Source organism: Lipotes vexillifer, unplaced genomic scaffold (assembly GCF_000442215.2).
Source record: "Lipotes vexillifer unplaced genomic scaffold, Lipotes_vexillifer_v1.1 scaffold1012, whole genome shotgun sequence".
Classification (NCBI taxonomy): domain Eukaryota; kingdom Metazoa; phylum Chordata; class Mammalia; order Artiodactyla; family Lipotidae; genus Lipotes; species Lipotes vexillifer.
This window is the reverse complement of record NW_006775534.1, coordinates 787,888-804,539: the sequence shown is the minus strand read 5'-3', so window position 1 is coordinate 804,539 and position 16,652 is coordinate 787,888. Positions and strand designations below refer to the sequence as shown.

Below are 16,652 nucleotides of genomic sequence, written 5' to 3'. Positions count from 1 at the left end.
ACGGTAGAGCGTAATTCGGGCCGTGGCTCAGCCTGCTCGGGGGTCGTGGCTCTGACCCTGAAGTCCAGGCTCCGCGAGGCGGGCTGGCCCCGCCTCCCGCTCTCAGCCTTTCTGGTCCTCTGGTCTCAGGGCCTGGCCCAGGGGATCGCATGCTCAGAGGGCCTTCCGCCCGCCCGGTCCTCCCCGCGGAGCCTGTTCCCCTCCCGCAGGGCGCTCATCAAGCTGGGGACGCTTCTTTGTTTTTGTAAAATGACAGGCCAGATATCCAGACCCGTTTCAGATGTTGATTCCCAGGAAGGCCGGCGACTTCCTTCCACGTGGCGCTCTCCCCTTTGAGCCTGGATGGGGAGCTGCTCTGCGCCCACCTTTCCCAGGTCCGGCCGCCATCGCAAACTGGGCTGGAGGGCCGAGTAGAGGCACCTGCTTCACCGGCACCTGCACACATGCTCTGGGCTGAAAAGACGCCTGTTGACTCAAATGTCAACACGTTCATTTATCTTAAAGTCTGAAATCCAATATGATCTATTTATTCCATGTAAATTAAAGACAGTGCTTTTAAGTAAATAAATTTATATGGAAAACCTGGACATGAGGTGTTGGATCACACTAATGACTGCGATGGGTTTTCTTTGGCAGTTTGCGTGTGAACCTGGACATGGGCAAAGCCGCCTACGGGTGGATGATTATGAAAGATGAGAATATTCCCGGCACAGTGGTCCGGACCAGCACCATCCCGGAGGAGCTGGGGCGCCTGGTGTACCTGCTGACGGACAAGACAGGTACCGCTGTCCGCGCGTTCACCTCTGGAGGCATCTAGTGGCGGGGGTTCCTGGCGTGTCTGTGCCCACGCACGTTTATGATGTGTGTGTGTGTGTGTGTGTGTGTGTGTGTGCGCGCGCGCGTGCGTGCACCTGCACGTGTGTGAGAAACAGAGTATTGAATTCACGGTTAGAATTCCCCAGACTCGGGACTTCTCTGGTGGCACAGTGGATAGGAATCTGCCTGCCAATGCAGGGGACACGGGTTTGAGCCCTGGTCCGGGAAGATCCCACATGCCATGGAGCAACTAAGCCCATGCGCCACAAATACTGAGCCCGTGTGCCACAACTACTGAAGTCCGCATGCCTAGAGCCCATGAGCCACAACTACTGAGCCTGCGTGCCACAACTGCTGAAGCCTGCACGCCTAGAGCCTGTGCTCCGCAACAAGAGAAGCCACCGCAATGAGAAGCCCGCAGACTGCAACGAAGAGTAGCCCCTGCTCGCCGCAACTAGAGAAAGCCTGTGCGCAGCAATGAAGACCCAAAAATAAATTAATTAAATTAAAGAAACTCCCCAGACTCAGCCCTTGAAACTGGCCTCCAGCTAATCTTCATCTTCTAACATAAGAGTATCATCAGAATTAGTAAAATGTGACATTCTTAGAGATTTAAAAGACATATTTCTGTATTTTGAACTTTCTACAGCCTTACAGTTGTGTTTTTGTTTTATTTAACTACCTGTGTTACCCTCTCTATTGGCTTCTTAAGAGCAAAAAGGGCTTGTTTATTATAGAGTGATGGCTATGAGCTATTAGAAGGAAATAACAGTGAGATACGTGGATTTGGTGTGTTAAGTGACACATTCTCCTAAAGAGCTGCACCACACATGATTGATCCCATCCTAAGTTTGCACGCTCCAAATTCTCTTTGTCCTTATTTCATTTTTTTCTTTCTTTCATCAGAGAATTCTTGTCAATCCATAACATACTAAGTAGAAGACAGATTGAATCCAGAACTATAACAAGAGCCGTATCTAAGGGTTAAAATCCCTTTTTGATTTGTTGATTCATGGTGTAAATTCCTAGTAATTCTTAGCGAACCAGAAATAAAAGAATATTTATATAAACGGTAAAGAAAATGCGTCTCGAATAAAATTAAAAACTTTATTTTTAATAAAATATTAGAAGAGTCCTCACTATAGTCAGGAAGAAGAAAGACTAATCTGTACCATGCTTTGACTTAACATTTATGACTCCAGCCACTGCTGTGAGACAGGAAGTAGAAGGTCCACAACCAAAGGAAGAAACATATTTACAGATATAATGATTAACCAAGGAAATGAACTGCTAAAAATAAGAAATCGGTAAAGTGGCAGCTTACACATTAAAATAACAATAGCAATAAAAGTAGCTCCCTTATGTGTAGAATAGACTGATGAAGAAAGATCCCGTTCACGATAGCTCAAGTACATGTAAAACGTGGGCATAAACTTGGGGAACGTAAGGGCACGTATGAAGAAAGTGACCAGACCTGACAGAGAAACGTAAAAGACTGGCATTAGTGGAGAGCTGTACCGTGTCCCGAATGTGAAAATTCAGTATTCTATAGCAGCCAGCCTTCATAAGGAATTTGTAAGTTTACTGCAGTTCAGTCAAAATCCAGTTGTTGGATCGTATTTGGTTTTCATTAGGACTTGTCTTGGTGGGACACTGAGGAATTGACCCGTAAGGCAATGCTCCATAAATCAAAATAACTCAGAAATAACAACTTGAGGGCCTCAGGGTCAAGAAGGTAGACAGAGGGCTTCCCTGGTGGCGCAGTGGTTGAGAGTCCGCCTGCCGTTGCAGGGGACACGGGTTCGTGCCCCGATCCGGGAAGATCCCACATGCCGCGGGGCGGCTGGGCCCGTGAGCCATGGCCGCTGAGCCCGCGCGTCCGGAGCCTGTGCTCCGCAACGGGAGAGGCCACAGCAGTGAGAGGCCCGCGCACCGCAAAAGAAAAAAAAAAAAGAAGAAGGTAGACAGAGAAAATGCCTTCCCAACTCACTGCACGGATGGGAAAAACTTTAAAGGATAAATCTTTAACGATACTAGAAATCAAGCAAAAGTGCCATTAGATGATACAGAAATTGGAATTCATTTGATGGAGAAGCAGGAACACAGCAAACCCAAACTCAGAATGGCTCGTGAAGAGATCCTACAGAAATGTACGAAAATGTCTCCAGAACAGAGTCCTGGGGAGATACTAAATTCATAGCCAACAAGGATCTGCAGCGAGATACAGGGAGTCATCAGGCTGCCCATCATTAAGAGAGGACCGCCCCGAGCCCCTGGCTACAGCACCAGGCAGCCTGGCCTCTATTGATACATACAATCAGAAACCAGGAGCCACCAAGATGAGATCAAAGTCCAATTCAACCAGGCAAACTGTTCCCAAAGAAAACAAATTCAATGATTTTTTTACATAGACACCAAAAAGAACCATCAGGAAAATTTCTAGAATTGTAAGAGAGTTCAATTACATATATCAACTCAATATTCAAAATTAAACTGCATTTCTCTATACCAGCAACAGTTGGGACACTTAATTCTAGAAATGCCAATTAGAATAGCAACAAAAAAGTATAAAGTAAATAGAAATAAATTTTAACAAGAAATGGGTAAGAACCATGCAGATGTATGTTTTTTAATTTTAAAAGACCTTTTACCGAGACCTAATTAAATGGGTGGACACCCTGTTCTCGTGAGTAGGACACCTTAATGCAATGAACGTGTCATTCCTCCTGCATTAAAAATCTGACGTGTCTGCAAGTACAGGACGGATGGGGAAGTCCTACTCACTGTTGGTGGGAGCGGCACGTGGCACACTGCCTTGTAAAGCGGGTCTTGGGCATTTCGGCCCAGCGTCTGTTCCCTAAAGAAGCATCTGCACCAGGAGATGCACCAGGATGTTCACAGCTATGTTCTGACCACAAGAACAAACGGTCCGGAAGTGACACAGAGAAAGTCACCACCAGGACAACGGCACACTGTGGCATGTCCTTACAAGAACAAAAAGCAGTGACACGGAGTGCAGGCGTTTACCTCCGCATGGACGGGCACCGCGGGGAGACGCTGAGCAGGGGAAGGGTTGGGGGCAGGGATGCCGGATGCAGCCCTGGGCTCATCCTCGGGCCTGGGCCCCACCAGCTGCCTTTCCTACCACCTTCCAGAGGCCTCCTGCGGGCACCTCCTGCACCATTCCTGAGCTTGTGGTCGTGCTTATCCGGGGGAAGCAGGTCTGGTCTGGACCAGAAGTCCTCTTGTGGACATTTTAAATCTGCATGTAATGGTCCTAGAATGATATTGACCCATTATTTCATCTTAATTTGCAAACAGAAGGCACATGCCTGAGAACACATAGTAAACTCAAGCCTCTGTGTCTCTGGCTGTTTGATATCAGTAAGTAAAGGTTTTGTGACATTATTTGTCCTTAAAAGGCTAACTTTTATTTTGCATTTTAAACAATAATGGGTTTATTTTTCTGTAGCTCCTCCATTTTTCTTTGTTGAATTGGAGTTACTTTCACGGTAAGGATAAGTGGTTTTTGCCCAGAGTCATAAAGACAAAGTCTCATTTTTCCCACATTTCACTCTGCTGCTTTTAAAAGGCAAGAACATTACTTCTTAAGGGTTCAGCTTAATAAATAATCTTGGTTCCTGAGATTTTTTTTTAAAATCACAGAAAAATTATATAAAATTTATTAGAGAAAATATTTTGCATTTCATTTTCTAAAAGGCCTTTTTATGCTAGAAGTCGTCTGTTCTGATGTTGAAGCCGTGCAGAGGTTTTTTTGAATTTCTTGGTCTAGAATTTTTTTCAGGCCCTTCTCAGTAATCCCAAGGTGAATGCCATCTGTGGAGCACCTCCTGTCGGTGTCAGAGGCAGGGGAGGAAGGCAGTCTGCAAACATCTCAGTGGCCCAAGCGTCAGCCGTGAAGGTTAGGAATGAGCTGTTGGCAGGAGCATTCCGTGGCTCCCGAAACTGTGAGGTGGTCCTTCGTGTGGCTGTAAATTGGGTTTGTGCTTCAGCGATAAGCTTTCTGACGAGAAGCGTCCGTCACGGTGTCTCTTGTTTGCCACAGCAGAATAGAAAAGGAAGAGTATCCCAGTAATTGCATTCTAGTTTCCTTCTCGTGGACAAGAAAGCGATATGCTATAATTAGATTTGATTGGAGTGCACGTTTCCGGTAAGATCTGAAATTAATGATGTTGCTATAGTGACACATCTGCGGCCACCAGTGCGTGAAACATAAAGTAATTCATTCGACAGGAGTAGACATCTGTTAACTGCCAGGATGCAGAGCGTATTGACACTGACCAGAAATACTAGGCGTTATGTGCTCAATGCACAAACGATGCTGAACCCGGAGGACAGATCGTTTGCGCTGAACCTGCTGGGAGGACCTCCACCTCCTCCCTGGCTACCCCGACAATGCCATTGTTTGAGAACAATGCTGCCGAGGATTCATAAATTTTAAAACTTGACTCAGGTGCAGCCTATTAAAGCAATACATTAATTCCTTTGTTAGTTTTTATCTTCGTGTAGAACAAAGCCATTCCTGAAACACCCACTGAAACAACAGGTTTTCGGACGCATTTTAATTATAGCATCCATTACCCAGCACGCCACGTTGTTTAGACTGGAATCACGTGTGGGTTTCATAGGACGGCATCATCGTGTTGGGGAAGCGCTGTTTCCATGGTTTCCAAGGGCACCAGAGCACGTGTGTGCCAGTCAGTGCGCACACGCGCAGCAGAGTGTGTGCTGGTGTCCTTTAACCGGAGGACCACTGCGGCCTCTCCTGCCTGGTGGCCACAACTGGGGCCTCACGACGGGCGTGCACAGTCTCACCGATGCAGCTGTTTGCTGATGCAGGTGCCGGGATGTGAGGGAGTCTGACGTTTGGGGTGTTGGGCCAGTCAAGGTAGCACACACATACAGATGCCAGCCGTGCAGGGCTCGTGGTCTTTTGAGAAAGCCTCACATACAGCAAAGAGAATATGTGACTCCACATCAAAGAATGTCGAATAATTTTTAAACGGATGCGTACTCTGCAGTCTGGTAAATTAGTCACCACTTTTTAGAACTTTTGTTTCCATTCCTGCACCATAAGGTCTAAGTAACCGTGTTTCAATACAGCCATTGACCGCGTGTCCTTGTCACTTTGCTTGACCAGAATCTTTGCAGAAAGACCTGCCCGGTGCAGGTGGGCCACTGCGGCCTGCAGAGTATTGGTCTGAGGCCAGATCACAGCCCAGGAAGGTTTGACCAGAAAGCTTTGCGTCTGCTTCTCCGACGCCTCCTCTGCATGGCTGTGAGTCACATCTGTCGCCACCCGGAGAATGGTGCCCACAGGACTTTTTCTTTGGAAACTAATTTTCTTTTTGCCTGCTTAGCTCGTTGTAGTCCAAAAAACTGCTTTGTTAAAGAGCTACAGCTTTTTTTTCCCCCCCAGGAATCACAAACCTTTTGTCACATTTTCTGTCCACAGAGCTGCCACGATGATCAGGTCACTGTGAGGCCGCTGCCCACCTGGCTCAGTCCCCACCCTTTTCCACGTTTCAGATTTGGGACATCTTAACTTCTGTTGTATTAAGATGACAAAAATTGTAGAAACTATCAACTGGCTGGAATCATGAAAATATTTAAGATAAGACTTGAAAAGTCATTCTGCATTGCTGACTCTTTAGTAACCAGTAGAATCTTATACTCACCTGCTGTCAGGAGGGCACAGAAAGCCCGAGACTAGCACTGGCCTTCCCGCTCAGCACTTTGCAGAGTCAGCTGCAGAGTAGAAACACCACTGAAATTTTAAAAATATTTTGATGATTCATGTTAATATGTTAAGTAATTACATGTGTCACATGAAGGACAGTCTGCATAAATAATCCAGTTTCTTCAACCCAACAGGATGTGAGTACATTTACTCAGGTGGCAAAATAACTAATATTTTATTATTTATTTGATGAGCAGTGCTAGTCATTTGTTCAAATGTATCAGTTCTAAGTCATTGAAAACATGATTTATTAGCAACTTAGATACTTTGGAAGATGCCACAGTCATCACTACACAGTGTTCGATTCAAGTGACAGAAGTGAGGCTGTGTCGCCCTTAGCGTTTGGTGTAGCTTTTGAGTTTCCAGTGTCTGGTCTCCGCACACCCCCGCCTGGCCCACGTCAGCCAACTTCCCCATCCTCGCCTTCCCTGCCTCCCAGCCCTGGTAACCCCTAATTTCCTTTCTACCTCAATAGATCTGCCTGTTCTGGACATTTCACAGAAATGGAACCATACAATACGTGGCCTTTTCTGACCAGCTTCTTTCACACAGCATAACATTTTCAAGGTTCATCCGTGTTGTAGCCTGTGTCAGTAATTGCTTCCTTTTCATTCCAGAGTAACATTCTGTTGCACAGATACACCACATTTTATTTATCCATTTATCAGTTGATGGACATTAGAGAGTTGTTTATGTTTTCTTGTCTATGATGAGTGACACTGCTGTGAACATTCAAGGTCCCAGCCAAGGCAGTTAGGCAAGAAAAAGAAAAAGACATCCATATTGTGCAGGAGAGTAAAACTATCTATTTGTGTGTGACACGGTCTTCGTGTAGGCAATCCTGAGGAATCCCCTGAAAATCTATTAGAACAAGGTCAACATACAGAAAAGAATTTTATTTCTATACACTAGCAATAAACTATCCAGAAAGAGAATTAAAAAAACAATTCCATTGACAATAGCACCAAAAGATAAAATCAGTACTCCATAGAATTAAAATGGAAGCAGTATTTCCCAACTTGATCTGCAATTCTACACAATCCCTATTAAAATCCCAGCTGCCTTCTTTGCAGAAATTGACAAGGTGATCTTAAAATTCATAGGGAAATATAAGGGACCCAGTGTAGCTGAAACAGTCTTGGAAAAGTAACAAAGTTGGAGAACTCACCAGTTCCTCATTTCAAAATGTACTACAGAGCTACAGCGATCCAGACGCCATGGTGCTGCTGGGAGGGTAGGCATCGGGGCCAAGGGGACAAAAGTGAGAGTCTGGGAGAAAAATCTAACACTTACAGTCAGTTGGTTTTCATCAGAGTGCCAAGATACTCAATGGGGAGAGAGTAGTCCTTTTAACAAGCAGTGCTGGGAAAACTGCATATCCACACACCATGTACAAAAATTAGCTCCACGTGGATCAGAGACATAAATGTAAGCACTAAAATGTCATCTTTTTAACTTGCTCAGTTTTCAGAAGCTATTCTGAATTTGTTTTCTATTTCATTCTCCCCAACTCCATTAAGCAACTGAATCAAGGACTGTCAGGTATCTACTCAAACAGAAAGCTTTTAAACATAACCCAGAAGGAGAAAGCAATAGTTCAAACCTGGGCTTCAGTTACCTTTAAAATTTTTTTAAACTATATGTGTAAGTGCAACAATATATTCAGCATGTTAGCGTCTGCTCGCATGTGTCTGTGGTGGCTCCCCGCCTGCCCTGTTTCCAGGGGATCTTCGTCCGTACGTGGAATTACTCTCGCGATTTCTCCGACTGGTAGTAAAGTAACAAGCCAGGTAAAGCAGCACAGTCGAAGCTGGAGCCTTAGTACTTGCAGCACAGCTGATCAAGGTGTTAAAGCAGCGGTTACTCTGCAGCCCCAGATTCCCCGCCTAGAAGTCATCTGTGAATGGAGCGACTGGAACCACGTGCCTTTGGCTGTGGAAAATACCTGTCACTCATGTGGATGCAGCATTCGGGAGTGTCAGATTCTTGTCTTCAGTGACCACTCGGGTGCATGCCACTTTAAACCCAGGGCGGATTTACGGGCCTGGGGACTGACCACCTGCGGGGGGCGGCGGGGAGATGTCGTGCCCCTGATAGAGAACCCCACCCCACCCCGTCTCCGACCACCCCGCGTGCGTAATGGGCTCCGGAGCCATCTCTGCAGCCTCCGTCCAGCGCCGTCACAGCAAATCCCGGGCCTAGAGGGAACGCGCGTGAATCAGCCCCAGGGCCAGCAAGCCACTAAGTGCAGACTGTGAGGAACTGAGGCCCTCGGGGAGTTTCTGAGGACAGAGCTGGGGGTCAGAGAGGCTTGGGAGACCTCGCCAGGTCCATATTCAAACCACAGTATAAAAGCCCGACACACAGGAGACGAGACAGCTGGGAATCAGGACCGGCCTGCTGTCTGATGTTGAGAGGTTAGGGTTATTTCTGGTGTGATGGCATTGGGGTTGTGTTTATTTTAAGAGCTCTTCTTTTATTTGTAACACGGACGTGCTCGTGGATGAGGTGGCATGTTTCTGATTGGCTCTAGCTGTGACAGGGCAGTGGCTGGGGCCCTCGGGGACCCTTGTGGAAGGGATGACGGTGCCGGGCCTGTCGTGACGCTGCTCTGTCCACTTGTGTGTGTGCGGTGCTCCCGTCAACAAATGCAGAAGGTGGGAAGGAAGATAACATTCCTGACCTCCAGTCCCTGGCATTCCATGTTCCTCAAATTTGTAGTTGAAATTTCCTGCGTGTTTTGCTTTACTCTGGCTGTCGGTGTGCACTTGCACACACACAAGAAAGGGGTGTCCACGGTGCGTTTCCACGTGTTTCCAGGAAGGAGGGGCGGTCGACAGGGAGGCCTCCAAATCCACGTTTTTCACTGCGAATCAGCTCCCCTACTCAGTAGAGCAGCAGGGACACCTTGGCTGCTGGAGCAGAGCTGGCCCATAAACACATTTGTAACTGTCAGGTCATTCACTGGGGCAGGAGAACCTTTTGTTTTCAATTCCTCCAGGAGAGCTGTGTGAATATTAGCATCAGATTAAAAGCTCCATCTCAGAAACTTTGTGAAGCTTTTCCTGTGCCTCCTTGGCCCCCGTGCGTACCTGTAACCGTTCAGGGGGAGGAGAGAGACAGGAAGGAACGGCTCGCTTTCGGGTCAGCAAGTGGGAAGAAGACCTCGGCAAGCGCCGACTGCGGAGAAGTGTAACGCGTGTTCTTCCAACTAGAATGCGTTACGGAAAAGCGCATTTACCTTACTTTTTGCCATCATTTCAGTGATATCCCTACTAGCTGTTAACTTTTAAACTGGGGAACGATGATTACATAGCGATCCTCTAGCGTTTCACATAGTCAGAGCCCAGGCGTGTCCCCTGCTGGCTTCCGCTTGCAGGAAGTACGCAGCTCAGGAGCGGTCCCTGCGCTCGGCTGCCGGGTCCTGGCCACACACACGCGGTCCCGCAGCCCGGCCGTTCCTTCCAGCGCTGCTGTGAGAATCAGGGAAGATCACTGTGAAAATAGCTGCTGCCGTTTACTGTGCGCGTGCTGGGTTTCAGGGGTAGATGTCCAAGGTGAGACTGCGGCATGCTCCAGCTGGAGGGCCCAGCCACTCGACAGGCCGGACGGCGTGTCCCAGGAGGGGGCCTCGCGGGCGTCACACGAGCAGTAGCCTGCATCGCCGAGTCCGCTCACACGATCGCTGACACGCACAGCGTTATTCCTCTCAAACACCTCTCGCTTCCTCAAGTGGGTTTCACGTTGTGAGATAGAAGGTTCGTTCTGTGCACCTCTGTCATGAATTTTCTTCCAAAAGTTGTAGTTGTGGTATGATGAATACGAGATCGTTCGCGTTGTGTAAGTGTGATTCGCTTAAATTATTTTTCTTGAGTTTTCACTCCCACCCAGACCTTGGCACACGCCAGCCGCCCCGCACCTCGTCACCAGCACGGGGACCAGTCCCTCTCACGCGCGGCCAGGTATCCAGCACGAAACCAGAACCCAGAAGCACGACACGCGTCGTGATCTTGCGGGTCGGGCACATCCGTGCTCCGCTTTCCCTCAGCTCCCCTGCCAGCCCCTCGCCTGCGTCCTCGCCGTCCTCGTGGGCGTCTGCATGGGTGCCTTCCTGCAGCCCCTCTTCCTGGCGCGCCGTCAGGCTCCCCTCACCCTTTGTGTCTCAGGCACTTTATATGCTTATTTATTCTTCGCCAAATCCATGCGGGACTGGTGGTAATTTCTCTAGTTTGCAGACAAGCACTGAGGCTTGAGAGTTTAAAGTATCTCTGTGAGGTGCCACCAAAACCCAGCATGTAGTGATGCCTTATAAGGAGTTTTTTGCCAAACGAATGATTGAATTCCAAGTTCATTAGAGACATGTTGGGAATGTGAGAGTTGCTGGTGTGTCTGGAGAATGGTGGCCATGTTCCGAGGCCAGGTGGACTGTGGTCTCTTTATTTAGGGTCTTTCTTACCTGTACGAGGTGGTTTTGAAAACCTAGAGAAATAACAGTTCATTCTTGGTGGGAGCTGTACAGGCGTTTGTTGTCATATTCTTTAACTTTGCTGCACAGATTAAGTTATTAGTAATAAAAAGTCAGGTTAAAAGAAGTGTCATTAACCACAGTCCTGTTTATAAACTGTTTAGCATGTGTGCCTCCTTACCTTGCCCACCGTAAGTTACTGCCTCACATTCAAGGTATATCAGAGAAAAAAAGTCTAAATGAAATTCTTCAATTACGTCAATTAATCTGATACGTAAAATATTTTTAATTTAAATAACGTATTTGATCATTTCTCAGAGAAGCGTCCATTTGGGCGCGTGTAATAGAGGTAAACTTCATACTTATTCTAATTGAAATCAATGTAAAATTTCATTATCTTTTGACCAGAGGTAAATGATAGAACTGTTGTTTTCATATCAAATCTTTGAAATAAAGTATTTATAGAACTTCCTTATTTCATTTGGAGGCTGAATTGTTGCTAACTACATTATTTAATATACCCTAGTATTTAAGTTAGTTATTCTTTATTTAAGATGGCATAACCAGAAAAACCCCTTTAAACTGCACTTCTCATGTAATTTTGGTTCTGTTAATCAAAGAACCATAGGAGCCATTTATTAAAGGGGCTACATAGAATTTTGTAAAAGGCAGAATTTATAAAACTGACAATAGCTGCTGTTTGGAATTTATGAAACCCTGGATAATATGTTATATACATTCTTTTGAGAGTGTTTGCCAGAACAATCTCTAAATAGTAATTGTAAATTATAGATTTTCCCTTTACTTTAAAATAACCTCGGGGTGCTGGGGGGAGTCCTGTCAAATGAGCTATTTTGCTTTGAACACTAGTCCTAAGTAATGGGCACGGAGTCACAGGTAGATATGAAAACAGTTTGTATTATATTTTCAACATTGTGTGGGCCAAAGAAAACAAAACTTAGTTACTGTGGTGTCTCGTAGATACGTAAAAGGTCCGACTTTTACTGTGACCGCGTGGCTCTCTGTTCATATTCACACTCTTAACTTGCTTTGAAACAAGTGCAGAAAACCCGGGGACAGGGTTGTGAGGGGGACAGCTCGTAGCACGCGGTGCCGGGGTTTACAGGGAGCTCCCCCTGCACCACACCGTGTGGCTCTCCTTCCGTAAAACCGGAGCAGCCAAGGCTGTGTGCGTGTATGTTTTCATATTAAGTGCTAGATGCACAGTGTTTAGGGTCTCCTGTCAGGGTCACAAGATCAATAACACTGGGAACTTCTGTGCCACTTTTTTTTTTTTTTTTTTTTTTTTTATTTCCATTATTTAAGTGTCACTTTAATTAACGGGGAAAAAAGGTATAATAATTGTGGTATCCTTTTATTTACTTCTGTATTCAGTAAACTTTCTTATATAAAATTTTTCAAACTCACAGAAAAGTAGGACACCCATGTAACACCAACTAGATTCAACAACTGTTAACATTTTCACCAGCGGTACGCGGGCCTCTTACTGCTGTGGCCTCTCCCGTTGCGGAGCACAGGCTCCGGACGCGCAGGCTCAGCGGCCACGGCTCACGGGCCCAGCCGCTCCGCGGCACGTGGGATCCTCCCGGACCGGGGCACGGACCCGTGTCCCCTGCATCGGCAGGCGGACTCTCGACCACTGCGCCACCAGGGAAGCCTTTATGTGCCACTTTTAATGGAAGTTCGCCAAGTTTTTGAAATACACAGCCTCTGCTGCCCCTCTGTTCATTGCTGTTACTTCACTGCGTTTGGTGGTGTATCTTTTGATTGGAAGCTGAAACCTAAAACTGACCTGCCCGGGCTGGTGGGCAGTGCCAGGGCAGATGCAGGGCCCGCACTGGCGCTCACAGGCTAGAGACCAGCTGGAGAGAAAACGCCCCTCCTTCCTCACCTCCTCTCCATACGACACACGTGGATGCCAAGGCCTAAATGCGTTGTCTCTGTTCAATGAAAAATACTTAATTTTTCGAAATAGACTTATTTGAAACGGATCGATGCACTGGTCTCTCAGGCAGCGTTCTAGGGTGTAGTTACAAAGAGAGTCACTCAGAACTGGAAGACAGAGTCCAGACCTTCTGCACAGAACCAGAACCCTTGCCGTTACTAAAAGTTACTGAAAGGGGAGCCTGACGTTCCAGGAAGAAAGCTCTGGTCCTCACTAGTGAAATGAAAACATAGTGCAGGTGACGCTGGAGGACGCTTTGTGCGGCTGAGCAGCGTGTTCACAGGTGCAGAGCGCGTCCAGCCCTGGGCGTGGGGCGTGTGCGGTGCGGTCTTGATCTGCCTGATGGGCCCGAGTTGACGGTGTCCTTGCTGCTCCTGTCCTAGGAACCCTCACCCGGAACGAGATGGTATTTAAGCGGCTGCATCTGGGCACCGTGTCTTACGGGACGGACACAATGGATGAGATCCAGAACCAGCTCATGAATTCCTACTCACAGGTGAGCCGGTTCAGTCCTGCAGGGGATCTTCTGGCAAAAGTACCCGGTGCTGCTGAGTGACACGGAGCCTGTTACCTGCTTGACCTGCAGCGTGGCACCTTCTCTGATGATGCTAAGCCATTATTTTACTCATCATTCGCTTATAAATCAAGAAACAGTTTTTGGACTAATTTTAAATTAAAATTTCTACATTGTATAACCATAGGCTTAACGACCTTAAATCGTTTATTCTTATTAAATTTTCATAGTGGATTATTTGTATAAATTACTCAGTAATCATAGTATTTTTAAGAGTATTGAGTGGAATCCTGCATCAGGTATGTTTCTTAACAATCCCTCTGTTTTTCCTCATAATTAATAAGGCTTTCTCATATTTTTTAAAGGTACATATTTTTAACCTTTTCAGTAAACAAAAGTAGGAACCGTAATGTTTCTGCCCTTCAACTTCCACGATTATCAGTGTGCAGCTGATCCTGTTTCATCATAGCCATTGTCCTTCAGATTGATATTGTGAAGTGAAACTTGAATATAATATCACATTAGTTCATCTGTAAATATGTAGTCTGTGTCTCTCATAGATAAGGACAGGGTTTTTTTGTTGTTTGTTTTTTTTGTTTTTTAAGACAATACCTCAATCTTGTCTTTTTCACCGGAGCCTCTACGGGAAGAATTGTTTCTTTCACGTGAGGGCACAGCCTAGTGGTTACAGCATCCGTTCCCTGCCAGGGCGTCTGGGCTGGGATCCTCCCAACCTTCCAGGCTCCCGACGTTAGGTGTGTCAGGGCCGCTGGGTGCCCAGGTCAGGCAAAGACCATGGAGCGGTGGCGACATAAGCCACCTCCCAGTTTATTTTCGGCTGTGTGGTTTCCACGGCCCTTTCCCAAGTAGGGCTTGTGTTTGAGTCACTGATTCGGTGTCATCAAACCCAGCCATCCCAGGGCATCGATTCAGGACCACTTCCTGAGGCCTTTCTCTCCTGAGGAGCTGAGCGAGGTGTGTGGGGTTGGCACGCACAGAGCACTCAGGGGCTGTGATGTCTCCCTGCTGCCACCAGGCTCCCTGGGCCACACGGGCGCCCTCACCTGCCGAGGCCGGCAGGTTCTTGTTTGCAGGCCTTTGTTTCCCACTTGATTTCACGAAGACTGGACTGAATTACCCTTGCCCTCTGCAGTTCTTCCTTGTATGTTGTCAGCCTTATATTCAGTTTTGTGAAAACCGTCTCTTTTTTCTGTAATGTGCACCAGTCTGGCATGTACTTTACTTTTGAGATGCTGTCAAATGAAAACAATCTTATATGAGTATGTATTTATTATATGTGTGGTCATACGTGCCCAGAAGCACACATACGTGCATGAACACTTAAAACCAAGCATTTTATTAATTTGGATGTCATTCATTTTAATACAGAGTATTTTGTAACCTAGAATATTTATTAATAGAGTACTTTAAAGGGGAGGGAATACTACTCCCCTTCTCCTTGTAATCTGTGTCTGGATTAAATAGTACCAGGTAACATCTGTTTTAAAAAATATTAATTTATATTACCCATGAATATGATTTTAGTAATTCCGAATAAGTTATTTTACTAGAAAAAAATTAAAAGCAGAAAAGATGAGTCATATAAATACAGCAAATGGTATTCCATCTAAGAATTTTAAAAATCTTTTTACTAAAAGCTGTGTGTTGGTTAGCTGGGCAGACAGTCCTTTTACGTGAAACTGATTTTATTCCTTGCGTTTCATTTTTAAGATGAAAATAGTCTGCTAGGTCCACAGTAACGTAACACAGATCTTGTGTAACCCGATCATGTTTACCCACTGGAAGCATTTGGTGATGAGGACATAATCATGAGTGGAATTTGTGTGGAGTGAATCAGTAAACACGGCACATCCAGCAGGAAGAGGCCGCCGCATTGCTCGGCTGCGCTAGTGGCGGGGCAGGCAGGACGCAGGTGTGGGTCGGAGGCGTGGATGGAAGAGGCACCAGCTGAGCAGAGGAGCTGCCCCTCATTAGCCGGCACTCTGATTTGATGGGCTCTGCAAAGCCGCCCAGAAGCAGGGGCCTTGCTTTCTAAGGGTTGTCGGGAGCTCCTGTGAGGTTCAGGGGAGAAGTGTCTGATGGGCCTTGGGGTCGGGGTCCTCCCAGGACCCCCCCACTGGAGGAGGTGACCGCCGGCGGAGACATCTGTCCAGGGCCATCAGGCACATCCGGAGGAGTGGGTGGTGGCTTCAAGGGAACAGTTTTGAAATATGACGGGAGGGTCGCTTTTCCTCCCACCGCGGTGATTATTGTGTCTGATTATTATTATCTACAAACCAGACACTCTAACTTCAGAGACTGTTGCAAAGCTGGATGAGCTCATAGTATTAAGGGAACGTTCATAATCATGTTTTCCTGCTTTTAGCTGTATACCTTTTTTTTTAATAAATGGTTTTTTTGTTTTTATTTATTTATTTTTGGCTGCATTGGGTCTTTGTTGCTGCACGCGGGCTTTCTCTAGTTGCGGCGAGCAGGGGCTGCTCTTCGTTGCGGTGCGCAGGCTTCTCAATGTGGTGGCTTCTCTTATTGCAGAGCACGGGCTCTAGGCGCACAGGTTCAGTAATTGTGGCTTGCGGGCTCAGTAGTTGTGGCACGCGGACTTCAGTAGTTGTGGCTCACGGGCTCTAGAGCGCAGGCTCAGTAGTTGTGGCGCATGGGCTTAGTTGCTTCGCGGCATGTGGGGTCTTCCCAGACCAGGGCTCGAACCCGTGTCCCCTGCATTGGCAGGCAGGTTCTTAACCACTGTACCACCAGGGAAGCCCAGCTGTATACCATTTTATGCACAGCAGTTTTTAAAGAGAAACGGCAGCAGTTGTGAGTATCCTATTCCATTCTGTTTTTAACTTTGCTTTTAGAAAGGACTTAGCAAATTCATGCCATGGTTACAGTGAATCTACTCAAAGGAGATGGTGAGATTTTGAGTATTATAGCAAATATTTTGGTTACTCGACAAATGGGAACTGTCAAAGCACTTTGTAGTACAAGGATAAAAGGGTAACTTGTCACCCCAGTGGGGCGCATGGCAGAGGTAATCGTCTCGAGCTGGTCTACTTACTCCTGGCTAAGGCTAAGCAGCCCATCAAAGTCATGCGTGTTACTCATCCCAGCA

At 46.7% G+C, this 16,652-nt stretch overlaps 1 protein-coding gene across 1 annotated transcript in view; it reads left to right on the top strand.

Annotated features, from left to right (window-relative positions):
* The window catches only part of ATP9B (ATPase phospholipid transporting 9B), a 225,279-nt gene that overhangs the window by 164,461 nt on the left and 44,166 nt on the right, over positions 1-16,652 (top strand). Inside the window, exons 13-14 of the mRNA XM_007449962.1 lie at positions 637-779; positions 13,392-13,504. Of these exons, the coding sequence (XP_007450024.1) occupies positions 637-779; positions 13,392-13,504 (256 nt within the window). The remainder of the gene's footprint in view (positions 1-636; positions 780-13,391; positions 13,505-16,652) is intronic.